Source organism: Ceratotherium simum, chromosome 12 (assembly GCF_057802395.1).
Source record: "Ceratotherium simum simum isolate JZ-2026a chromosome 12, ASM5780239v1, whole genome shotgun sequence".
NCBI lineage: Eukaryota > Metazoa > Chordata > Mammalia > Perissodactyla > Rhinocerotidae > Ceratotherium > Ceratotherium simum.
The window spans coordinates 2,503,390-2,529,904 of NC_141911.1; the positions used below are offsets into that span (position 1 = coordinate 2,503,390).

Consider the following 26,515-nt stretch of genomic DNA (forward strand, 5'->3'; position numbering starts at 1 on the left):
CCCCTCCCCGGCCCGCCGCCCCGCGCCCCGGCCGCGCGGGCCCCCTCCCGGGGCGGCCGGCTCCCCGCCTCCCTCGCCTCCTCCGCCTCCGGCTGGCGCGTGGCCCGGCCCCGCCGAGCCCCATCCCGGGCCGGAGTGGGCCGAGCTCGGGCGAAAACCCGCCCTCCAGCGAGCTCATTTCCCTAAAGGGGGGGAGCGCGCGGGCGGGAGGGAGCGAAGGAAAGAGGGCAGAAGCAGGGAAGGAAGGAGAGGCTGGAGGCGAGGGAGCGGGCCGAGGAGCCGGCGGGCGGGGCGGGAGACAGGAAGGAGGGCGGGCGAGCGAGGGAAGGGGAGAGGTAGGGAAGCGCGGGGGGAGCGAGGGAGGGAGCGGGCGGGCAGCGGAGGGGAGCGCCTCCCCCTCGCCTCCAGGACTCCGCTTCCCTCGCGCCCGCCCCCGCGCCCGGGCGCGACCCCCCGCCCCCGCCGCCGCCGCCGCCACCGCGCCCGCCCGCCCGCGCCGCCAGCATGCCCGGCGTGGCCCGCCTGCCGCTGCCGCTGCTGCTCTGGCTGCTGCTGCTCCCGCGCCCGGGCCGGCCGCTCGACTTGGCCGACTACACCTACGACCTGGGGGAGGAGGACGACTCGGAGCCCCTCAACTATAAAGACCCCTGCAAGGCGGGTAAGCGCCCCCACCCCGCCGGCCGGCCCGGGCGCGAGCGCCGGCGCGGGCTGCCTCGGGTTTGGGGTTGGGGGAGGACGGTCCAGTGTGGGAAGCCGGGAGCTGCCTGGTTGGCAATGCAGTGGGGAACAAAAGAAAGAGGGAGAGAGGGAGGGGAAGTTTGGGGGACTTTTAGGACTGAAGTTTTGCTGCTGTGTGTGGAAGCTGCTGCCGCTGCCTCTCGTCTTCCCAGAGGATTCCTGGGGGAGGATTCCTGGGGGAAGCTCCCTGGGTCCCGAGAAACCTGTGGCCAAGGAGGCTTTTCTTCCTGGAGGAAACTTTCCTGGCCAAACTCGCGCGCGTGCGTGTGTGTGTGGGTGTGTGTGTGTAACTTCTCCCTTCTCCCCCATCTCTGGCTCCAGGGCATTGGTGTTTTCCAGCCTGTGTATCTGGGCTGCCCTGGGGCTGCACATCTGTCTCCCCAGTGCCCGGAGGCCTGCATCTCCAAGGAGCAAGTCTCCTGAGGCCCCCACCCAGCCCAAGTGGAAGAAGAAAGTTTTTCAAGGGGTCTGCTGAGATGAGCTCCCTGGGTACCCTATAGTCCCCACCAGCCTGGCAGCTTTCTGAGCCTGAGAAGACAGCTGTCAAAGTCAGACCAGTCAGCCCAGGAGAGGAATTTGCCTCTGCCCCTATGTGCCAGAGGCACCTACTAAGGCCAAGTTGGGATGGAAAGGGGAAAAACACAGAGAACTCAGATACTGTGTATCAGCTCTCTCAGTCCACACAATCTGGGGGCTAATTAGCCGAGGTCAGAGCCCCACAGTGTGTGTGTGTGTGTGTGTTCTTTGTCCATGAAGACCCTGTGTAACCCCTTCACTCCTGCTGGGCCCAGAGGGGTCCTGCCCCTGGAGTGACCAGATGACCAGGCTGTTTGCCTGATCAGATGAGCCTGAGCAGGCTGCCTGGACAAGAGGACACACGGGCTAAAGACAGCAGAACCTTCCCTTCACTTCCTGCCTCTGACTTCAGCATGTCTCCAAATAGCCAGAGCCGGGGGCGGGGGCACAGTTCCCAGAGTTTAGGAGTGCCCATGTGTGGCACAAGGGGTTGTGGGACAGGTTGCTCTCGTCCTGCCCCTGGGGACCCCTCTTTGGGTGGATGGATCATAGCAAACTACAGGAATAGGAGACCCTTCCCGTGGGAGGAGAAGCTGGATCCCTCAGCCCTTCTTCCTCCCTCCTGCTGGGCTGTGGGTAAACCAGCTGTTAGCTGTCATCTTTCTCGCTGGGCTTGGAGTGGGCATGAGGCTAAGTGGACAAAGCGTGGGCTTTGGAGGCAGACAGACCTAGCTCTCAATCCTGGACTCACCACTCCTTAGTTGTACCACCTTGGAAGTGTTAATTATCACCTCTGAACTTCGCTTTTGTCACCTGTAAGATGGAGCTGAAGGTACGTCTCTGTAGAGTTAGTGGTGAGGATTAGATATGAGAACGTATATAAAACACTTATTAGAGCTTAACACACAGTAAATGCTAGGTAAATGTTGGCTGCCTCCACCCTGTTTTCTGTGCCTCACACCCTTGCTTCATTTTTTTCTGAAGGAATGGGCTTGATTTTCAGGAAAAAGGACTGTCTCTCTGACCTTGTCCTGGGGTCACTTATTCATTCAGCTGATCTACGTTTACTGAATGCTAACATGTGCCAGACCCTGGCTTGATTGTTGTGGGAGAGCCAGAGAAGTGTAAGACATGGTCCTGCCCTCAGGGAGCTTACAGTCCAGTAGGACAGAAGCATGGGATGTAACCAACAGCACAAACCAAGATGCGTCATATGCCACCTTGGAGGGAAAAGCTCTAAAGGCTCAAGGAGCCTCTTGCCCCTCTGCGGCCCTGGTAGTGGGTGGTGGTGGGGAAATCGTGATCACAGCAGGCTGGGAAGGTTTTCGAGGTCTTCATGGAGGAGGAGGGATCTGGCAAGGCCTTAAAGAATGGGGAGGAAGCCAATTTGATGTATTTCACTACCAGTTGGAAATTGGAGTGATTTTCGGAGCAGCAGGAGGCTGAGGGTTGTATCCCCAGTCTCAGATTTCATGCTAGGGTGGGGCTGGCTGAGTTGGAACTTCAAACAAGGGCTCTGGAGAAAGCTCTCCACCAGAGCGAAGCGAGGCTGATGGGGAGCTGGGCCAGGCCTGGGGGTGGCTGAGAGGTCTGGAGGGCCTGACAAGGCCAAGATTCAGGGTCAGATCAGGTCCCCTCCTGGGTGTGACTGGTGCAGCCTTTCCTCCTCCACCCTGGTTCCCAAAGACCCCACGGCGACACCCTCAAGCTGCATGTCCCCAGGCTCTCTTCTCTGCTTGTGTTGCCCCCTCCTGCCTGGCTTTGCCTCTTGCGCCCTCTGAGCCCTGACTACCAGGTGCTGGAGGTGATGATGGCAGGTGTGTCTGCCTCGCTTTCCTTTGGATGCAGCTGGTGTGCCTGTCTGCCTCTGCTCACTTGCCGCTCTCCAGCTCTCTCCTCCTCCTCCTCCTTGCACACGGAGGACCAAGAATGAAAGCCCCATTGACTCCCGCTGGCTCACCTACCATCTATTGGGATACCCAGCTCCCTTCATATGAGGTTACCTCTTGCTATTACTGTCCAAGTTATGGTTACTGTTGCAGTAAGGGCAAAGTAAAGACCCTTGATACCCTAGAGAGATTCCTCTGTCTTCTGGATGAGACCAGAACAATGAGCAGGAAGCTGAGCTGGTCTGTGTGTGCTCAGAGCTGCTTCCACCAAGCCCTCTCTCTCTTGCCCTTGCCCAGGGAGATTGCAAGTCAGCCCTGATTTCTTGTACGTTGGAATGCCAAACCATCAAGGGCGTCCTTCCCCAAGATTCCCAGCTCCATTTGGCTGCCCCAGATGACTTGGCAGTGACCCTCAGGGCTCTCGGAGACAACTTGGAGGCAGGAATTGGAACATAGTTGCTCCCATAAGCAGAGACACCCACTGAGCCAGCGAGAACCTTACTTGGGCTTCAGCGGGTAGCTCAGAGGTCTGCCCTTGGGAGGGAGGTGGGGCAGTAGCTCACCAGCCCTTATCACCATCCTCACCCCAGGGGCCAAGTTTAGACTTCAGGGGCCCTCAGAGGAGCAGATTACAGGCTCTGGAGGTTGAGAAGCAATCCCTTCCTTCACCAGACCACATCCCCCCTCCAGACACTCTGAATGAGTCACCCACCCACCTATGCCCCAGCTCCCTGAGTCACCTTCTTTTTTAAGTGCCCCAGGGAGGAGGAAAAGACTTGCAATCGCCCTGAGCTCCATTTGGAGGGGGACTAATGGGACTCCCCAGGAAGAAGGAACTCTCAAAAATTCTGGTTTCTCCAGAGATTTGGGGAGAGGAGGGGAGGGAGTAGAATGTGTCACTCCTCAGGCCACTAAGGACCCACTATGTATATCCAGGGAAATCAGCTAATCTCTCTCTCCCTCCCTCTCCCCCTGCCCCCCTCTCCATTTCTACAGGTGCCCTCTCCTTTGGGGGTATGGCCTGTGAAATGCAGTTATCTGTGGGTTTGGAAACACTGGGGCTTACACAGGGAAGTAGTCCAGAGTGAGTTTTTGCACATTTGCAGACGTGCCCCTGCTTTATGGGCAGGTCTGTTCAACTGTGCGTGGGGTACTCCTGAGTACATGTAAGTGTGTGTATAAATATGCACCTGTGCATAAGTGTGCGTGTGTGACGAAGTACCTGCAAACATTTGCATGTCCTCCCCCAGCTAGAAGCTTACATGTGTGTGATGGGACATTCTGTGCTGGGTACATATGGCGTGGTTGGGGCTTCAACATAACAGCCAGGCTCCTCTCCCTCCCCCACCAAAGGAGATGGCTTGCTGTGCCCCCGGAGGAGACTCTGGAGTCAAGAGGCTGACCTGAAGGATGGGCACATGGGGTCCAGCTTGCTCTCTTCTTTCCTCTTCTGCTCCAGGGGTCTGGCTGTAGAGCAGCCATGAGTGCTCCTGGCTGGTTTACAGCCGGAAAACAAAACAAAAACTTTTGATCCTGTGTTGAAAACAACTACTACCCTGACCCTGACCCTGGAGCTTCCTTCCGGGTAAGGAGGGGCGTCCTGGACTCTCCAGCATCCAGATTCCCTTGCTAACCCAAGGAGAATCCCAAATGGGCAGAGCCTTCAGGCCCAGCTCCGGGCCATGAGGCTCTCCTGCCCACCCCATCTCTTCCCCACCCCGACTCTGTTCCCACGCATTCTTCAGCCATGACATCCCCACCGCAGGGTGCTCACTCCACGGATGAGCTCTGCGGCCAACCCTGGGGCCTGTCCCGCCTTCCACTTGCCCTGCCCTCCACACTGCCCTGGTCCCCCAGGCCAGCACAGTTCTGTGGGCTCTGTACTTGGAATTCGAGGTTCTGCTTCTTGAACCCCCTCGGGGGCTTTACCCAGCCGGGAGGCCAATGTGGGTGAACCAGTATGTCCCTGGAAAGTAGAGAGCTGAACTTGAGCTTATGGGGTTGTTATTGGGGTAGTATTAGCAGGGGCCATTTAGTGGGTGCTCTCTGTCCTTGGGGCTTTGTGCTAGGTGCTTTATTTCATGCAGTAGTCCTAGGAGACATGCCATTATTAGCTCCTTTTTATGTAGGAGAAAATTGAGGTTTAGAAGAGTTTATGTGACTTGTCAGCTAGAAGTACCCAAGCTGGGGTTCAAAGACAGGTCTGTCTGACTCCACAGACCTTGCTTTTTGCTGCTGTGTCCAAAGACAAGTCCACGTGTCCAGTCACGTGTGTATATGGTGGTGCCTGTGGGAGTGGGTGTGTGAGCCAGCAGGTGCAGTGTCTGTGCAAAGACGTGAAGTGTGCAAAGGTGTGGGGTGTTCATGTGGCACATGCCCACCTGTGTGAGCATGGGCACGTAGGAGCCCACCGCCGCCTCCTTGGAGTGTACCTCCCACCTCTAGCCTTGCTGGACCACCCTTGCATGTCAGCTGAGAAGTGTTCTCTGTTGCCGTCCCATCCATTGCTGAGCCAAGACCACCAAAGGTGACGTTTTAAGTAAGAGAATCTTTCTCATGTGGTGAGAGCCACTTACTAGCTGGTGACCTTGAGCAAGTCATTTCCCCTCTTAGGCCCAAGTGTTCTGATCTCTAAAGTCCGGGAGGTGGGCTAGAATCTAGCACCTAGGTTATCTCTCCAAGAGGTTGTAATGGGACACTCCTAGGCAAATGCATGGGCAGAGCATGGCTTAGCAGGCATGTCCTGCGTGGGCCGGAATTAAATGAATTCATTCATGTGAAGCACTTTGTCCACTGGAAAGCACCACATAAATTTCAACAGATATTTACATAAAGTGTCATTATTGCTGCTACCACTGGCTTAATGCTTCAGAGCTTACTGTTGGTTTGTGTGTGTTGGAGCTTGACATGTGTGTTTTTTAGGACTGTCTGTGACTCTGTGTATTTTTTATGGATATGTGTACCTGAGTGAGTGTCTATTTTTGTGTATATGTATTTATAATATGGGTTCTATAGAGGTAATGAACTTGAGTGCACTGAGCACTGACTGGGAATCAGGAGGCCTACATTATAAATCCAGCCTTTCTAGTGACTAGCAGCATGGTCTCAGTTAAATTATTTCCCTTCTGGGCCTCAGTTTCCACACCTGTAAAATGGGAGGTTGGCCTAGACAACTGCTAAGGTCACTCCCGCCTTCCGTGGACTCAACTCTAGGTCACATCGATAGAAGAGCGTGTGTCTGTGGGCATGTGTTTGCAGGCCCGAAGAATATTGATGTGATAACTTCACTCGAACAAACATTATTGAGTGCCTCTCCTCTGAAAGGGCGGTGTGGGCACTGCTTGTGTGACTTTGCGTGGCTCTGTGTTTGATGGCGTGGGGGTGGGTGTCACCATGTGTCTGTGGGAACACTAACCCCATGTGTCTGATTCTCTGTGTGATGAAGTGTGTGTGTGTGTCCACTCAGTGGGCCATCTGGGGAGGAGCAACCTGTGTGCAAGGCCTCAAGGTTAAAACAATTTGTGTAATGCTGCCCGCCAGGCCTGTGTAGCGCTCGGGATGAGAAGCAGATGTCGCCCTGGGCGGAGCTGCAGGAAAACTGCTCCTTGCTCCACCTCCAGCTCAGCCTCCGCCTCCCCCACCCCAGCCCAGCATGCAGCTCACATCTGAGCTCCTTCCAAAGGGCTCAGCTTTGCAACCTCTGTTTCCTCTTGCTCCTGACTTCTCAAGAAGCAGATAGACTGTTTAGCCCATCTCTCCGGAAACATCTCCCCCAGCTTCAGAAATCAAAATGGGCTATGGGGGACTCTTTCCTCTAGGCTTTTCTTTCTCTAGACAGGGGACCCTGAGACGCAGAATAGGACTCACTTGAGAATTGTCAAACCTTTTCCTCCTAGTTGGGAAGCTCCCATTATGTGTCCTGGTTTCCCTGATATGCCTGTCTGCTCCCATTTTTACTCATATCCTCCCCTCGATGTAATTGAAATAGCATTTGTTGAACCACATGCTCAGCATGGTGCCCAGGTTATGGGCCCACAAAGTAGGCACTTTGTCATCTTGCCCCCTTTTATTTTCTTCATAGCACCCATAACTACCTGGCATTCTTTTTTTTTTTTTTTTTTTTTTTAAAGATTTTATTTATTCATTATTTTTCCCCCCAAAGCCGCAGTAGATAGTTGTATGTCATAGGTTCACATCCTTCTAATTGCTGTACGTGGGACTCGGCCTCGCGTTGGACGGAGAAGTGGTGCCTCGGGGCGCGCCCAGGATCCGAACCCGGGCCGCCAGCATCAGAGCGCGCGCACTTAACCGCTAAGCCACGGAGCCAGCCACTACCTGGCATTCTTGAGGTCCGTATTTGTCAGCTGGTATTTTGTTGGAGGTTAGCTCCACTCGAGAAGGGACCTCTTCTGTCTTGCTGATCACTGGAGTGGTACCTGGCCCACAGGAGGTGCTCACTAAGTATTCGCTAAAGAATGGTGAAATAAATGACATGACTGTGTCTGCATGGAGCTAACAGTCTGGTAGTGGCTGGGCTTCAGCTTTGCTGAGATTCCAACTAAAAGATCAGCATGAGTCTCCCAAGAGATCTTCAAAGCCAGTCCCCCACTGCCCTCCTCCTTCCTCGGTAGGCATCTGAAGATTAAAGTTGCTGTGGGGACCAGGAGGTGTGTCCGCAGGGTCGGGGCTGTCAGTGCTGGGTAGAAGGACTAACTCAGCCCCTGGCCTCTTCTTTTCTCCCTAGCTGCCTTCCTTGGGGACATTGCCTTGGACGAGGAAGACTTAAGGGCCTTCCAGGTGCAGCAGGCTGTGGATCTCAGACAACAAGCAATCCACAGGTCTTCCATCAAAGCTGCAGGTATGTTGGGTACAGGCCAGCCCTCCTATGTCCCAGAAATAGTTCCAAAATTAGAGAAACAAGGAACCTCCCTGTTCCCAGCCAGGCCCTCCCAGGACAGAGGCCATGAGCTTGAAGCCAGCGTAAAGACTTGTCTTCCCTTGGAATATCTTCATCCCTTCCCCAGAGGAGTAGTAGATGTAGACATACCCAGGAACTAAGAACCGACATTCTTTTTGCTTACAGTTTACAAAGTACTTTCAAAAGCATTATCTAACCTGACTGTCCCCATCCACCTTCAAAGGTAGGTGTCAGAACAACTCCCGCTTTACAGATACAAAAACTAAGATTCACAGAGGTAATGCGACTTGCTCAAGATGACATAGCTAGTCAGTAGTGGAGCTGGGACAGACACCCAAGCCTCTCACCCCAAATCTGAGTCTCCCTTCTCAACACTGAATCCTTCCTGGCTTCTCCCTCTGCTCCCGCTTTGCAAGCTTCTCTGCATTCTTCAAGGCCCATCTCAAGAGCTTCTCTTGTGAAATCTTCCCTGATCATCCCCCAGACGTAACTGTACCTCCATTTTCTATGTTCTCTCTGCACTGTGCTTACACTGTTAGCATCTCACTCATTGTACTATATTGTGATGATTTGTTTATATATCTCTCTCCCCAGCGGGACTCAGAGCTCTTCAAGGTCAGGGGTGGGTCTTTCTTATCCCTGGGTGTGGTCGAAGCTTCTAACAACCCACCTGGCACTTGTGAATGGTGGGGGAAGGGGAGGAGTGAGGGCCTGGGCTGGCCCAGTTCTGTCCAGCCTTCTCACTGCTCCGGAACATGGTCCTGCCCACTGGTAGCTCTCCTCTTGACAAAGGGCGGGGATTCTCACCTGTGGCCTGTTCTGGGCACACTCTTGTGGTGCCAGGCAGCTGTCCTGTCCAGTACAAGGAAGGATCCTGGCATGGGCAGCCCATGGAGTAAAGGTCAAACTAAGCCAGAGAGCAGCTGGCATTGGAGGGTGACCTGGTGACCTGGTAGCTAGCAATGCTTACTTGACCTTAGTGGGGACTAGTAGACATGGTACAAGGGGAAAGCAGAACAGAGGAGCTGGATCACCTGGGCCTGCCACTAACTCACTGTGTGACTTTGGGAAAATCTTTGACCTTAGTTTCCTCATTTGTCAGATGTAGATGGTGACGCTTGCCCAGTCCACCCCAGAGAGCTACTGTGTCAAATGAGAATACGTATTTGGAAATACTTAAAGAAGACATCGAGTTCTGCACACTGCACAAATGTGAAGGTTTATTATGTGAGAAGGGAATGTTTGCTAGGCTCAGGTCTGCCACAGTTGCTAGGAAATGACACCCTTGTTCTCCTTTTCAATTACGGCCGTTCTTCCTATTCCTGGAAGTTATGAGCGGACCTATAAAATACCCTTATTCTGTAAAGTCACTGTGGACACTGAATTAGCAAATACTGACCCATTACTCCTGGGAGAAATACAGGGGTGGGTTCCCACGAGCCTCTGGTCACATTTTTATCAACTCATCAGTACGTAACCCTGTCTCACGTGTGTCTCTGTTTAAAGACACCTTATTTCATATGTAGGTGACTCATTAACGCTGAACTCACGGCCTGCAGCACTGTAACTCGTGCCTGAAGGAAGCTCATCTAACCCACGTACTTTTCCTACTAGGCACATCCCAGCCTTCCTGCACTTAGGATTTGAAAGGCAGTGCAGTGCTTCAGCACTGAGGGGAAGGGGGTCATTTTAAACAGTGAAATCACTAAAAAAAAGCACAAAAATGCAAAAATCGTGACGTGAAATAGACTGTGACTAAGATGCTTATTTACAGTATGAGAGCGGAAAGAAGCAGGTGGTGTGTCACCTGTGTGGCCTCAGCAGGAGCAGGCACGTTGGACGACTCACGTGTTTCACTGCTGTGCGCATGTCCGCAAAACGACCAGGAGTGGCTGAGGGTGTTGATTTGGGGTTATGGATAAGTTTTAGTGAGTGAGCAAATCCGGAATCCCCACATAATGAGGATTGGCTATAATTTGTTTCCCCCTCCTCCCCTTCACTCACTTGCTACCAACGTCTGCCTCTTTCAATTCCAGGAAATTCTTCTACCACTGTCTCCCAGAGCACTAGTGAGCAACCTCAGAGGAAAAACCATGGGAGATGGAGAAGCAGGTCCCGGAGCCGGCGGGCAGCAACATCCAGACCAGAACGTGTGTGGCCTGATGGGGTCATCCCCTTTGTCATTGGGGGAAACTTCACTGGTGAGCGTGATGTTGTGGGGGCCTGGGGAGCAGCCTGCCTCTGGGCCTGGCCTTGGGGCAGCCCTGTCGTGCATCGTGGTATGAGTATACCTTCTGCCTTTCTGTCCAATGAATGGCTGCAACTCTTTAGCAGTGGGTAGAGGTGGGCCCACCTGGATACTGTGACAGCCTGGCCTCCTTCATCCTGGCAGGCAGCCAGAGGGCAGTCTTCCGGCAGGCCATGAGGCACTGGGAGAAGCATACCTGTGTCACCTTCCTGGAGCGCACTGACGAGGACAGCTATATTGTCTTCACCTATCGACCCTGCGGGTGAGCAGGAGCCCCTGAGCACTGTACCCTCAGCCTTCACCCCAACCCGTGTTCTGTCCTGGGCACTGCAGCTGCCCCATCTGGGCATGGCCTGGCATAATCTGTCCCCTCTCACCATGGGGCATTTCCCCCAGAACCCCCCTCCCCCAGATGTGGCTATGACCCCAGTACACAGCCTGGGCACCCCACACTCAGGTTCCTCCCCACCCCTCCACTCCCCTGCCCCCCTGGCAGCCTCGCCCGGCCCCTGAGTGGATGCACTCCCCCAGCTCGGGACCGCCCCCCTGAGCTGGCCCCGCCCTCCAGGTGCTGCTCCTATGTGGGTCGCCGAGGTGGGGGGCCCCAGGCCATATCCATCGGCAAGAACTGTGACAAGTTTGGCATCGTGGTCCATGAGCTGGGTCATGTCATCGGCTTCTGGCATGAGCACACACGGCCAGACCGGGACCGCCATGTTATCATCGTACGAGAGAACATCCAGCCAGGTACACACCTCCACCTCCCGGGAGGTGGGGCCACGTGTGTGGCCCAGCCCCCCCTTGAGGGCCCCTGGTGGGGGTGGGAGCTGCTCCCTGGAGCCATCACTTTTGGTCAACTCAGCATTATAAACCCAGCTGGCTGGGTAGTCACAGCCTTGCCCAGAGCCCAGGTTGGTCCAGACCCTGCTCTGAGCCATCTCCGCTGGGCCAGTAGCAACTCAGGGACTGTAGATCAGTGGTGGAGCTACTTTGGGGAACCAGGACAGGTCCAGGTCCTGGACACAGGGGCCATCCAGAGCAGCCAGAACCCAGCTGGCCTTTGGGGTGGGGCCTGGGGAGGGGTTGGCCCATCCCCCATGCTGCCCCAGCCTTTCTCTTCATTTTTACCCAGTCTTCTGCTCTTTGACTATTCTGTCCTCTAAGGGCTTTTTTCTCTCTTATTTCTTCTCGCTATGCTATCTCTCTTCCCTCCCTTCCTGCTTCCTCTCTCTCTCCCCAGGCCTCCTCCACTCTTCACGGCTTTCATCTTGCTGTGGTTCTAGAAATGGGCACTTCCTTCCCATACTCCCTTGAGCCTTTCCTCTAGCAAGTCCTCATTCACCCTGCCCCTCTGCTGGACAGACTCTTCTAGAGACCTGCCCCTCCCCACAGGCTTCCCTTGGCAGCTTCCGCGACCCTCAGGTAGGGGGCACCTCCCAAGTACAGGGAGGCCCTCGTTCCCCACCCTGAAAAGGTGGCGCTGCATGCTGCACGGACCCACCCCCCCTTTCCTGGTCTTCGCAGGGCAGGAGTATAACTTCCTGAAGATGGAGCTCCAGGAGGTGGAGTCCCTGGGGGAGAACTATGATTTCGACAGTATCATGCACTATGCCCGGAACACATTCTCCAGGTGAGAGACAGGCCTAGCCTCTGCCGGGCAGCCCAGCCCTCCGTAGACCTCCACTTGGCACTAGCCTGCCCTGCTGGGGTAGTCAGCAAGGACAAGAGTGGGCCACTGGGCTGCTGCAGCCCCATGGGTGCTGCCTGTCCTGCTGTCCTCCTCCACAGTGGATCCGTGGCAGGGCTGGGACTCACAAAGCCTCGGTTCTTCACCCAGTACTGTGCACACTGAGGGCACCTGGCCCAGGAGGCTGAAACCCAGCCGCTTTGCAAGCCACATGGTGTGCCGTGGCCTCGGAACTGTATCAGCCGAAGGCAGCTGAGGTTTTCCCTCATCCGCCCGTCAAAGGGGGCACATTTTTCTAATTGAGGGCACCCTTTTCTATCGGTCTGCTTTTTTGTAATTGGCTAATTTGCACAGTCTGTCTCCTGCCCTGGATGAGCCCCCCTCCCCAGCTTCTCCTTAACAGAGTGTGGGAAACGACTCGTCTTCCTCCTCTCGCTCATTCCCGCCTGGCCTCTCCCATGCCTGGCTCTTCCCTCATCCTCTGTCTCTGCTCTCCATCTCTGACCCAGACAGTGGCCCTCGCCTCTCCTCAGTCACTCCTTCTAGACCACTCTTCCTGCTTCTTGACCTGAGGGAACAGAGACCAAGGCAGGGTGGTGAGGTCATCCAGCCCCCACACCCACGGACCCCCTTCTGTACATTTCCCACCACATCCCACCCCACCCCCTGCTGAGTTCTGCCCAGCTGGGTGTGAGTCAGGGGCCCTGGGGAGGTGGAGGGCTGCCTGCTTCCCTTCATTCTGCTCCTCCCAGATGGAAACACCCAGGATTTAGCAGGCAGGAACTAGGAGACACTGATGGATCAGGAGCTGGCGGGGCTGTCCCCAGGGTCTGGTCTGGCCACAGTGGAACCTGCCCTTTACCCTTGTCCCAGGTGCTGTCAGAAGAGACCCGTGCTAGCAGGGTGAAGGTTGGCCCTAGGTAGTCCTGGGAGAGGTTCAGTCAGGGCTGAATCAGCATGAGGGGCCACAGAAGCAGGGGCTGGGTGGGGCTGGAGACATGATCCAGTAGGGGTCCGAAGGTCCCCTGGGGCTGGGGTGAGTCAGGGCCAGACTGAGCTGGGGCACCAGTGGGTCCCCAGGGCATCCTGGGCCTGTGTTCCTGACCTCCCAGAGTGTTCCTGGGGCTTCCCCAGGCTCTTGTGGTGTGGCTGCCACGGAGCAGGGTGGCTGCTGGTCAGTGGGCAGCATAATGACAGGGTGAGATGTGTTCGCCCGTCCCTGACCCTGCTGAGGAATGTCTGGGCTCTGGCGGGGTTATGACCTTGGGTGCACACAGGCACACCACCCTTCCATCAGACTCTCACCCAGGTTGGGCTTTTCCTCCTCAGGGGCATCTTCCTGGACACCATTGTTCCCAAGTATGAGGTGAATGGGGTGAAACCTCCCATCGGCCAAAGGACCCGGCTCAGCAAGGGGGACATTGCCCAGGCACGCAAGCTCTACAAGTGCCCAGGTCAGGGCAGGGAGGGACCGGCCAGGGAGAGGTGGAGGGCAGGGCCTGAGACAGGCAGAGGCCAGGACCTGGGGCCAAGAAGGTTAAAGCTATGAGTCTCAGAGAAGGCCAGAGACTGCCTGGGGTTGGGGGAGGGGGCACCCAGGGAGGGGCAATGTTCAAGTTAGGAACCAAACTGGGGCTACGATCAGGTGGTGGTGGGATGCTGAGCCATCCATCTTCTGAGGGCCTGGGAGGATAAGGGGCAGCAGGAGCAGAAAAGGGAGAGAGCAGAGCAATTCTCAGGGAGTGAAGTGGAGTGAGGCCCACCAAAGGAGCTTGATCTCAACTCTGGAACCCATGTTGCCTTGACCACAGGGCATCCTTCAGCACTAGGCCGGAAGGTAGGATGGTGGGAGGTCGGATGGTAGGAGCTTATATGTGAGGAGAAGGGAGTGGATCTTAAAGGGACAGGAGCATCCCAGATTCCGTCCTCTCCTCAGCCATTTTTCTCTCCCCCAAAAGATGCCAGGGCTCAGGGCAGGGAAGCCAGAAGGCTGGGGGGATTGGGCGCCTGCAGCCAGCAGCCCAGTCATTTCTTTCTTTAACAGCCTGTGGAGAGACCCTGCAAGACAGCACAGGCAACTTCTCCTCCCCGGAATACCCCAATGGCTACTCGGCCCACATGCACTGCGTATGGCGCATCTCGGTCACACCTGGGGAGAAGGTAACTGAGCATCTCCTTGTCTGCTGGGACCCCTGAGTAGGAGAGCATAGTCCCTCCCTGGAACCCCACGGAACCCCACAGTGGGGTCCATGTGGCTCTGAATAACCTCCCTGGGGAATGTCAACGCATTCCCTTCACGAGAAGGACACAGCAGTACAGTGAGGAGGGGCCCCCACCACTCACAGCCTTCCTGGGCTTCCTTCTGTCTTAACACTACTCGCAGATAACGCTTGCTACGTGCCGGGCACTTTTCTAATGCTTCTCAGATCCGTCCACAGGCTTCTCATGTGGAGTCTGGACCTCTCACCCACCCCTGGACTTTCCATGTGCTTCGTATTTTTATTGCTCCCAAGAGTCAGCTTTAAGTCTTTATTCCCTTGATTGGAACGTGGTACTTAATGTACTAGTGCAGCCTTGAGCTGGATTAAATTTTATTATTGGTCACATTGTTCATTCCAAGAGCTCTCAAGATCATTTTGAATCAGAATTCCACTGTCCAGCAGGTAGCCATCCCTCTTACTCTGCCAAGAGCTCATTTGATTAGTGTGTCTTCTCGGTTTTCCGAACCTGGTCTTTGATCAAAATGTTGAACAGGACATGAATCAAAGCAGATCCAAGATCTCCCTCCAAACTGACATTGACTCATTAATCTGCAGGCTTTGGGCAGAGTTACTCCACCAGCTATGACACCACTTAATGTCATTACCATCCAGCCACAGGTCACCACCTTGTTGACCAGGATGTGAGCTGCTTCTGCGACCACACCTTTGTCATCTTTGTACCCTGGCACAGGGAGCGGTTAATACATGCTGAATATAGAGATGGATTGCCTTACCAAATCAAATCCACTGTTCAACTGGTTGGTAAAACCCCTTTTAAAAAGGGAGTGAGAGGCCGGCCTGGTGGTGTAGTGGTTAGGTTCACGTGCTCCTCTTCGGCAGCCCAGCGTTCGCAGGTTTGGATCCTAGGCGCAGACCGACACACTGCTCATTAAGCCATGCTGTGGCGGCATCCCATATAAAGTAGAGGAAGATGGGCACAGATGTTAGTCCAGGGCCAGTCTTCTTCAGCGAAAAAAAAGAGGAGGATTGGTGACAGATGTTAGCTCAGGGCTAATCTTCCTCACAAAAAAAAAAAAAAGGTGAAATTTATCTGACATGCCCTTTTTCAGGTGAACCCAGACTGGCTCCTGGTAATCAAGAGTTTCTTTTCTAAATGGTCATAGACCATCTGTTTAGTTGGGGATTGACGTTCAGTTCAGTGGGTTACAATTCCCAGAGTTCACTCCCAGCATGCGCGCGCGCGCACACACACACGCACACACGCGCACACACACACACGCACACACACGCACACACACACGCAGACACGCACACACACGCACACGCACACACGCACACCCCTGCTGAAAGCTGGGAAAGCGTTTGTCCTAAGTTCTCGAGATTACAGACGCTGATCACATCTGCAAGTTATTTGAATGTCCTCTGATGGCATTTTTGAGCCTAGAGACAAAAGCCAATTTAAAGAGTTGCTCGCTGACTCTCCTCCTATATTATTGAGCTTTCATTTCTTTTCCAAACTACACTTATTTTATTTTTTGTAATTTGAAGGTCATTCTCTTTATGACAGACTTTTATTGAAGGTTGAGTAATTCTGTCATCTCTCTTGGTTAACGTTCTACCGTCTTCCCTCAGAAATGAACCCATCCCTTCCTTGTTCTTCTTCTTGTTCTGAATCTAACTTACAAATTGCAGTCTTTTTCGCTGTCTGTGCTGACTGTGCCCCAGCTTCCTCCCCCTCTCTGCCGAGGGTCTCCACTACTTCAGCCTTCGGAAATCTCACTGTAGATAATATAATAACAACAGCTAATGATTATTGAGCATATGATTGGCCAGGCGTGTGTTAAATTCTTTATGTGTTATGTCTTTTAATTAGCACAATAACATTATAGGCAGGTTACTAATGTTATCCCCATTTTGCATATGAGAAAACTTGGAAAAATTAAGTAACTTGCCCAAGATCATATAGAACCTGGATTATGACACAAAGTCTGCCATTGTGGTACTATGTGTATTCTAAAGCCCTCTTCCATTTCAGAAGTTACTTGAAAATTACTTGAAAGCATTGCTTTCTTTCCTGGCCAGGAGGTGTGCTCAGTCGGCAGGGGTATGACAGCGTGGTCAGGACCAGCTGCTTGCCCTGTTGCTCTGGGCTGGCATGGGCTGGCCCTAGTCTCTAGTAGACACATGGCCTTGCCCCAAGAGCCTCTCTGTGCCTTCAACCTGCTCCGTCCATAGCTCCCAGAAGACTCCCCAGCCTTTTTTTTTAAATTATTTAATTGAGGTCACATTGGTTTATAACGTTGTGTAAATTTCAGGTGTACATTATTATATTTCAGTTTCTGAATAGACTGCATGGTGTTCACCACCAACAGTCTAGTTTCCATCCATCACCATACACATGTGCCCTTTTTCCCCTTTTACCCTCCCTCTACCTGCTTCCTCTGGTAACCACCAATCTGTTCTCTATATCTAGGTGTTTGTTTATCTTCCTCGTAGGAGTGAAATCATACAGTATTTCTCTTTCTCTGTCTGACTTATTTCGCTTAGCATAATATCCTCAAGGTCCATCCATATTGTCACAAATGGCATGATTTTGTCTTTTTTATGGCTGAGTAGTATTCCATTGTATATATATAGCACATCTTTGTCCATTCATCCATTGATGGGCACTTGGGTTGCTTCCACATCTTGGCTATTGTGAATAATGCTGTGGTGAACATAGGGGTGCCTGTATCGTTTTGAGTTAGTGTTTTCATGTGCTTTGGATAAATACCCAGAAGTGGAAAGGCTGGATCATATGGTATTTCTATTTTTAATTTTTTGGGAAATCTCCATACTGTTTTCCATAGTGGCTGCACCAGTTTGCATTCCCACCAGCCTTTTTTAGAGGCCTGCCTGGAGCACCAGGGAGAGAAGTGGACTACAAATAAAAATTCCAGATTCATCAATGCGTGGTCGTAGAAATGCAAAAAGTTAAAACCACTCATGGTCCTGGGTGAGATTGTGGAGTTATATGTGAACCAAAGGTGAAACCCTGGGGGACAGAAACCTTTAAAGGGCCTGCAGAGGCTGGCGAGCCAGAAGAGGATGGTGTCATAAAATAATAATGGCCATTCTTTGTTATTTAACAATTATGTGCCAGGCAAAGTGTTAGGCATCTTATTATTCCTCACAACAGCTTTGAGATGCAGGTACTAGCATTCCTGCTGTAGAGATGAGGGAGTTGAGCCTCCAAGAGCATGCGTAAATCTGCCCGAGTTACACAGAGAGTAGTAGAGGAACCAGCATTCAGGTCCAGGATGTCTGACTCCAAAGTCTGCACTCTTGCAGCAGCGAACCTTACGTAAATCCACCTGCGTTAGCGGATGGACTTGGACATCTATTTTGGCTGCTGAGAGATTGTTTTTCACTTGCTTTCCAGTTCTCAGCTTATTGCCAGAAATGTGAGTGGTACATAAATCTTATCTTATACAATTATGCAAGTCGGGGGTGTGTCAAACAAGAGTAAGAACCACTTTGGAAGGCTTCTTTTAGGATTCCCAAGTCTACACTGTGTGAAATTAGCAGCTGCCCTGAAGAGGGTTTATAGTGTTGCCCAAGCAATGAAGCCGCTCCTTTATGAGCAGGAAAGTGGTTTCAGAAGATCATGGTCAGATGTTGCAGAGGAGCCAAGAAGATAAGAACTTCAAATGTCTTTTGGGTTTGGCAGTATCCACCCTCATTCTGATATCCTGCCTATTCTTCAGGCTCCTACCCAAATTCTGTGAAGTCTGTAACACCTTCCCTGACCCTCATCTCCTTTCCCCAAACCAGGCAGAGACGGACCTGTCCCTCCACTGCAAGGCCTGTGCTGGCCCTCTCCTGAGTGTCTGCTCTCCGGTGCTGAAGGGCGTGGGGCGCTGAGGATGGAGGGAAGGTTGATGCTCATTCTTTGCACAGCTGTTGGGCAAAATTGATTGGCAGGCTGGGGGAGGCCACAGGGAGTCGTGGTTAAGGGTGTAGGTTTAGGGGCCAGAGTGCCTGGGTTTGGCTCCCAGTTGTGCTCTTTATAGGATATATGATCTATATTCTTAACTGATTAAATGACCAAGCTCTGGTCAACTTGCCCGGGTGCCCCATTTGCCACCCTCTGCTTCCAGGATTATGCTATGAACCATTTCTAATATCAAAATATCTTAAGCAAACTCAACTCCAATAGTGAAATTAACTTTTTTAGTAGCATACGCTGCCGTATGTATGTGTTACATGTATGTTTATTGTCTGTATGATACATACATGTGTCATACATGGTTGTAAGCTTTATATATATTAATTTAATTCCCCTAAGTCCTCTGAGGCAGGCACTGCTACCATTACCATCTTACAAATAAGGAAATGGAGGCACAGAGGGGTTAAATAAGGGGCCTAAGATCCTGCAGCAAGGCCAGACTGAAGCCAGACCGTGGGTCCCCAAGGGTCAACATGTTCTCCCAATTCCCCTCTGAGGGCATCCAGCAAACACGAGGAGTACTTCTCACAGGTGGGGTGCACTTGGAGACTCTGCACCCTATATCTCATTTAATCCCCTGACTTCCCAGTGGAGTTGTTACGATCCCCTCCATTTTTCAGGCAAAGACACAAGGCACAAAGAAGTCAAGCCGTGGGCCCGGAGTCACCAGTTAGGAAGTGGTGCAGTGGCCAGGTTTTCTTTGGCAAAGGGCAGTGCCCCTGCCACCAGAACACAGCTGTTTCCACATGACAGAAGTTGTGACAGCTCTTAATTAGACACGTCCAGTCTCAATATAGCCCTGGCTGTGCCTCCCTGTAGGATGCCCCTCGCCACCAACATAGGTCTCTTCCTCCTGAATGAGGTGACTGCTGGTTCCTCCTACCCCATAGGAGGTCTCGGGGGCTCTTTGAAGTTCCACCAACTGGGTATGGTTTCTTCTTGAGAGGGTCTGGATTCATCTGACCAACCCAGAGCAGTTTACGAGGAGGATGGGCAAGGTGCTGCTGTTCTTAGGGCAACTGCCGAGCAGAACTGATTGGTAGGCCCGGGAGGCCACATGGAGTAGTGGTGAAGGGTGTACGTTTAGGAGCCAGTGTCCTCACTTGGCCCTCTGAGTACCTTCTTCCCTCCAGCAACTCTTGTAAAGATATTTTTGTTGTTTGTTAGATATAAGGATAGTATGCATGTTGCAAAAATTTTGAGCAATACAGAAATGCACAAGGTAAAAAGTGAGTATTCTGCCCTGATCTTCCTCTGTATCGCATTTCTCAGAGGCGTCTAAGCATTGGAAACACTTAGTATGTCCTTCTAGACCCTTCTAGGTATGCATGTGTGCGTGTGTCTCTATAAACGAAAAGACACACCCACATGGCCTTCTGTCACTTGCCCTTCACTCAGCAGTAAATCATGGCTGTCATTCCATGTCAGCACATACAGACCTCCCTCAGTCATTTTCATGCCTCATAGCATGCCATCATCTTGATTTCCCTTAATTTAATTATTCAATCCTTCCCCTGGGGGTCTCTATTGATGCATGTTTGATTTAAGTTTTGCCAAGATTTCATTATTACCAGAAATGTTACAATAAATATCTTGAAACTTATATCTTTATACACTTGGGCAAGTATATCTTTGGAATAGATCCCTAAAAGCAAAATTCTTTTCAAGAAAAGTGTGTTAAGCAACTACTACATGCCAGGCACAGAGGATTTCATAGTAAGTTAAACAAAATTCCGGCCATCATAGGGTTTACATTTTGGTGGTGGTGGGGAGACAGACAATAAATAAATAAAGTAAATGCAGTAGGTCAGACAGTGATAAGTGTTTTGGAGGAAATTAGCAGTTGGAGGACAAGAGTGAGGTGAGGGTTACCGTTCCATGTCAGATGGTCAAGGAAGGCCGCATTCATGTCAGGAGAGTTGGAGCAGAAAATGCACAGGAAGTGAGAGAACACCACAGGCAGAGAGCTGGGAAGAGCTTCTAGGCAGCAAGTGCAAAGGCCCTGAGGCAGGAGCAGGCTTGATGTGTTTGAGGATCGGCAAGTTCAGTGTGGCTGGAGCCAAGTAAGCAAGGAAGAGAGTGGTGGAAGATGGGGTCAGAGAGAAAACAGGGGGTCAGATCATAAATGGCCTTAGAGGCCATGGTGAGGACTTTGGATGTTACTGAGTTATATGCATTATAGATTTTGATCAGTGGGGAGATGTGATTTGATTACATCATAAAAGATCTGCTGTGGTGGGGGCAAGATCAAGAGCAGGGGCTGTTGGACTAATCTTGGAAGAAGATGACGGTGGAGCTAGGACTGAGAGTGAAGAAGGAGAACAGGTGGTTTGAGGAGAGAAGAGAGGTGTGAGAGGAGGGGAATGTCAAGAGGCCCAGTTGAGGTGAGTGGTCTCAAATTTCAAGTGAGCCGACCAACACTGTGCTACTTTCTCTAGCAACATTCGGCCATGGGGTACAGGCACGGTGCAGGGGAAGTTGGATTGAGCCAGGGCTGTAGTTTTCAGGTGAGGACAGCGAAGAGAAAGAGCAGCAGGAGAGCGGGGTCGTGTGCGTGGAGGTGATGCTGAGGGGGCGTGGGTTTGCTTTGAAGTGATGAGACTGCCGGCCCTTTGCCTCTTCCCCTGGGATGTAGCTAGTCATCTTCTGGAAAGATGTAATATTGGATGATGACACGCCATCTGGCTCCATAGCAAGAGCCAGAGCAGAGTTTCAACTTGAGTTTTTCAAAATACCAGGACCTGATTTTTATAATGATAATAACAACTCTTGGTGATGACCAGTAATGATCATCAAGAGTAATATAGTGTACTTTTCAAAACATGATCTCACTCAATTACATCTCAGAGTACCACAATTAATAAAAACTCCCCCAAAGACTAACATATTTAAATTCATGTATGAATCAAAAGAAAAGAAAGATGGACCATGGGTTCCAAGCTAGGTAGGAAAGTGAGTCCACGAAGGTGAAAGGCGGTCTCAGTGGACTGAAGGTCTGATTGGGAGGATGGTTGGGCTCGGTGTACAGAGGGAGCGAGCGAGGAAAGATTGGGGCACATGTGTGGAGAGTGGGGTCCTTGAGCTTGAGATTATGGACGATAGCAAGGTCTAGGGCATGACATGCTATGTGTGGCCGAGAAGGGGTAGAGAGGAGGTCACAAAACGAGTGGCCAGGGAACGGAAAGGATCGTCTAGGCCGATACTGAAATCACCAAGAATTCTGACGGGATCCGGGTTAGAGGGTGACCATGAGCCAGAAGCTCTTCCCTGACCGGTTGCAGTGTTGACGCTGGCTGCAGACAGCAAGTGCCAGTGCCTGCTCTGAGACCTTTCTCACTCGGGCCTCCACCACAGTGAGCCAGAGGGGAGATGGATCTTGTCCCCTTCTCCTCCAGCAGGGAACCCAGCTAGCACCTAACAGGTAGGCCCCTTGGGCCATCCCTGTCTACTGTCCATGCCTCCAGGGTCACGGTGAGCCGTTTCCTGGAGTCCCTGCTTCTTGGACTCTAAATACACAACAGGTTTGGGGGCTCACTCTGGAAACTGCTAAGGAAGCAATTTCCCTCCTGGAAAGTGTGCTTCTCTACCTGTTCATATGCCCCTGCTACGGAGAGTTAGTAGGTACCCAGGTATCAGATCTTCCTCCAGTGTCAGGTGGACATCTGATGGGTTTGGAGGCTGAAATGAGTCCATGCACAGGAGGCGATCGGGGCAGTGTCTGTGCGTCCCTGTGAAGTACTGTGTCAGGTGAGATGCTCTTTCCTCGTTTTATGCTCGAAGTGGCTGAGGTTCAGAGAGGTTGGGTGATTAACCCAAGGACTCACAGCAGGAAATGCAGAGGTGAGATTCAAACCCAGGCCCATGTGTCTGGAGTCTTGTGTTTTTTCACTAAGTGATCTTTTCATGCGTGTGTCTTATCCTTCGAAGTCCTAAGCTCCTTGACAGAACATATGTTAAACCCATTCACAGTAAGGATTCAGATCTGGTATTCCCCTCAGCAGTTAGCATGAATCAGCTCTCAGTAAATATGTGATGGTGGATGACTCAGCCCTTCTTCCTTCTGCCTCTCCTCTCTGGACGCCTCATTCCCATTTCAGACCCTGAAGTACCTACATGGCAGCCTGGGCCCTTCTACCCAGGGCCTCTTCCCTCTAAAAGTGCTGTGATTTATATTATTTAAGTTGACCATGAGGAGAGCTGGGTGTGTTTAACCCAAAGCAGGGGCTTCTTACACGGGGTCAGTCAAGTGAGAGCCCTGGTCTCATGCACGTGCTCACCAAGGCCGTGCATTTTCCGGGAGGGCTGGCCTGGGATGTCTGGGAGGAACGTCAACTAATAAGTGGCAGACAGCTGAGGGGAGTGACATTTCTGTGCCAGGAGCTCCTTTATGGGCCCCTTAACTATTTATCCCCCCCGTGGCAAACCACCTCAAGTAAGGCGCAGTGGTCATGGGGCTGGCGGGCGAGGCCGGCGAGGTGTGGGGAGCAGTGTGACCGTCTTCCCCACGCCGTTTCCATAGATAATACTGAACTTCACATCCCTGGACCTGTACCGCAGCCGCCTGTGCTGGTATGACTACGTGGAGGTCCGAGATGGCTTCTGGAGGAAGGCGCCCCTCCGAGGTAATGGCACTAGCATACCCCCTGGCTCCTTACTTCACACCCTCTTCACTTTCCCTGGGACCCAGCGCTCGGCCAAGGGCGACACCCCCGCGTGGGAACCGGGAATCCTGGTGTGGCTAGTGCTGCCAGCTGCATCACTGAGTGTGTGACTTTAGGCGAGTCCCTTCCCCGATCTGGACCTCAGGTGCTTGGTGCAGGCTTCCGGGCCTCCCTCAGGGGATGGCTGTCTGTGTGTGGGTTGGGGAAGTGATAGGAGTTGACAGAGGGAGGTGGGCAGGTGCATGCCCACAGCTCCAGGCTCTCTTCCTCATCTGGGTCATTTCAGAGGCTCTGTTTTCTCTGTCTGCAAGGTCTGCCTTGAGGGTGCCCACCGGGCAGCCTGGCGCACCAGGAGGGCTACCCGTCTGGCATGGTGGCCCAAACTTGTCTGCACAGAAGGCTTTGTCCCTGGTGGGTGGGCGGTGAGTAAGTGGGGGCTGGGAGGTCAGAACCACAGATTAGAAGTGCTCTAATGGAGATAGAGTGAGGGCAAAGAGAGGCGTTCCAAGAGGGGATCTGCATCAGTCCTCAGGAGCTACGTGAGTTCTCCTTCTCCAGTCTGGACGTGATCCTGAGCAGCTCAGGGCTGCTCTTTGGCACTAGACCCTTTGTCCCACCGTCTGTGCCTGAAGCAGGGTGACAAATCCTTGCTAACCATCTCTTTTCCCCCCAGTTTCTGATATTCATATATTTTATTAGTCACCCCAAGCAGCTGTCATTACGACACTTCCTTTTGCAGACGTGGTCGTGTTTCCAAGATTGCAGTTTCTTTTTCATAACTTACATTCCTAGGTCAGCACCCTCTTGCTGAGAGTCAGGAAACACCCATCTTATAAGGAACACACACATCATTCCTAGTCGATTCTTGACTATGAAGAATTCCACAGACGGCCAGCCTCATCAGCTTATGTGGATTCTTGTCGGGTTTTATTTCAAAGGGGACATTTTCTGACCCAGTCCCCAGATTCTGGGATTTATTTAGGGTTCTGAGGCATCCCCTGCCTCTGGTCAAATGAAAACATTTTGTAATGTACAAAGAAAGCTGTTCTCAGTTATTACTTGTTTGCATGGAGATCAAATAAGAAAAGATAAGTAATGTTGGTAATATGCTTTTTTTAAAAAGTAAATAAAACACATGTACAGTTGGTTATTGTGAGGAGTCACCTTTCTTCCTAGAAGCAGACTCATGTCCTATCCCTCAAGTGCATGAAATCCTCTAGAAGTGCTCTCTGGCTCCTTGAGGCCAAGTGGGGCCTTGAACCAGAAGGCTGGCTGGAGGGCATGTGGTCTTGGGAGTGTGCGCCAAGTGCAGACCAGGGCCAGAGCCCCCGAGCCCCCCAGAGAGGGGGGGCTTCCTGGAGGTACAGCCCTGGCACAAGAAGGTGAGAGGGGCTCACTCTGGGCCTCATGGCCCCTCTGTCCACACCATCTGCGCAGGCCGCTTCTGCGGGGCCAAACTCCCCGAGCCTATCGTCTCCACTGACAGCCGCCTCTGGGTTGAATTCCGCAGCAGCAGCAACTGGGTCGGGAAGGGCTTCTTTGCGGTCTATGAAGGTACTGAGGAGGAGGGAGGACTCAGATATGGCATTCCCGTGCATCCTAGAACCACTCCCTCTTGGCACCCCAGGGGCAAGGTTGAGGGCCCACAAGGGAGGAAGCAGAGATCTGATGGGATTGGCCGGGGCCTAGGGGTCACTGGGAAGCTGGAGGCATGTGGGAAAGGCTGGAGGAGGGGGGAGATGAGTTCTCCAGCAGGGCAAAGCATTCTGACCAACCTTCCCTTTTTCCCACCTCACACTGTGTCCCCAAAGCCATCTGCGGGGGAGATGTCAGAAAGGACAACGGCCACATCCAGTCACCCAATTACCCAGACGATTACCGGCCAAGCAAAGTCTGCATCTGGCGGATCCAGGTGTCCGAGGGCTTCCATGTGGGCCTCACCTTCCAGTCCTTTGAGGTAGGTCAGAGACCCTGGGGTCTGAGGCTTTAATGCCGAGTCGCCCTGAGGATGGCCCACCTCTACGGGCTTTCTGGTGTTGGGTCCCAGCAACCAGATCTCCTCCTGCTGATGGAGCCCCCGACCCTCAGATTGAGCGCCATGACAGCTGTGCCTACGACTACCTGGAAGTACGCGATGGGCACAGTGAGAGCAGCACCCTCATCGGGCGCTACTGTGGCTACGAGAAGCCGGATGACATCAAGAGCACGTCTAGCCGCCTCTGGCTCAAGTTCGTCTCTGATGGATCCATTAACAAAGCTGGCTTCGCTGTCAACTTCTTCAAAGGTGCCTCCGTCCCTGTCCCCCTCCACCCCCACTGGGGCAGCTCTACCTCCTTTATGCCTTCTTTTTATTTCTTAATTTTATTTCATTGTGGGAAGAACACTTAGCATGCGATCTAGCCTCTGAACACATTTTTCAGTATACAGCACAGCACTGCTGACTGTGGGCACAGTGCTCTGCAGCAGCTCTCTAGAGCTTCTTCATCTTGCTTGATGGAAACTTGATGCTCGTTGACTAGCATCTCCCATTTCCCCTTCCCCAGCCCCTGGCAACTACTGTTCACTCTTTATTTCTATGACTTTGACTATTTTAGGTATCTCATGTAAGTGGAATCATGCAGAATTTATCTTTTTGTGACTGGTTTATTTTACTTAACATAATGTCCTTAAGATTCATCCATGTTGTCACATATGGCAGAATTTGCTTCTTTTTGAAGGCTGAATAGTATTCCATTGTGTGTACATACCACGTGACCTTTATCCTCATCCATGGATGGACATTTAGGTTGTTTCCACATCTTGGCTTTTGCAAATAGTGCTGTGATGACTTCATTCCTTCTTCATTCACCCGTTCAACACAGAGACTCTATGAGGGATGTGTAGATCGTGGTGCCCTGCCCTTGAATCTATGGCCTAACTGGGGAGAAAAGTCAACCCCATTGAAAAATGGCATCCTTCATTGAGTAAATCACAAACTTACGTAAAAGTAGCTGGTATGTGGTAGTTGCTTGACTGTGAACTGAGATAACAGTTCAGGAGTTGCCTAAAAGTCCACAAGTTTGTACAGAAGAAATGGCAGTGAGGTGTAGAGGCAGGGAGAGCTGTGGAAGCCCAGGGAGGAAGCTGGGCCTCGAGGGCTTTTTTATTGGTGTGACCTTGGGCAGGGTGTCCTGCCTGGCCCTCGTTTCCTCGTCTGTAAATGGAGATAGCCACAGTCCCTCTGTCACAGGCTTCATGCAAGGATGAAGGAGAAATGAGAGCGTAGTACTTAGCCAGGGGACGGCACGTGGGAGTCACCAGTAAATGGGGCTGGCCACCAGCCCAGCTGGTGTGGTCAGAAGGAAGGCTCTGTGGGATCCGCCTGTCCCCTCCTTTAGGTTACTGCTGTCCCTTGGGGCCTCTCACGAGTAGGATCCCCTGGGGACTGAGTGGGGTTCTGAGCAGCCATGGAGGCTGGGTTAGGCGGGGAGTCCCATGGCCTCAGAGCTGAGTGGACATGTGAGGCTCAGAGCTGACGTACCCTGGAATGGGGATGGGGTGGTCACAGGAAGCCTGAGGGATCTTGGACGTGACTCTCAAGCAGAGCGCAGGAGGAGGGACTCAGGCCCTGGCCTGGGAGTCGCTGACCCCCATCCCTCCTACTGGCAG

General features: G+C 52.5%; 1 protein-coding gene across 5 annotated transcripts in view; it reads left to right on the forward strand.

The window, feature by feature from the left end:
* The first annotated feature begins 449 nt into the window (after positions 1-449).
* Positions 450-26,515, forward strand: part of BMP1 (bone morphogenetic protein 1) — a 40,698-nt gene continuing 14,632 nt past the window's right edge. For 3 of the 5 annotated variants that reach the window (XM_004442303.3, XM_087437280.1, XM_087437281.1), the window contains exons 1-12: positions 451-658; positions 7,888-8,001; positions 10,098-10,262; positions 10,454-10,571; positions 10,878-11,056; positions 11,834-11,939; positions 13,326-13,450; positions 14,041-14,156; positions 22,726-22,828; positions 24,305-24,421; positions 24,679-24,824; positions 24,956-25,151. In XM_004442303.3, coding sequence (XP_004442360.1) covers positions 505-658; positions 7,888-8,001; positions 10,098-10,262; positions 10,454-10,571; positions 10,878-11,056; positions 11,834-11,939; positions 13,326-13,450; positions 14,041-14,156; positions 22,726-22,828; positions 24,305-24,421; positions 24,679-24,824; positions 24,956-25,151 — 1,639 coding nt within the window. In that variant the 5' untranslated portion in view covers positions 451-504. Of the gene's footprint in view, positions 659-7,887; positions 8,002-10,097; positions 10,263-10,453; positions 10,572-10,877; positions 11,057-11,833; positions 11,940-13,325; positions 13,451-14,040; positions 14,157-22,725; positions 22,829-24,304; positions 24,422-24,678; positions 24,825-24,955; positions 25,152-26,515 lie in introns of all 5 variants that reach the window. The other 2 variants (XM_014796672.2, XM_087437279.1) reach the window with 2 other exon arrangements.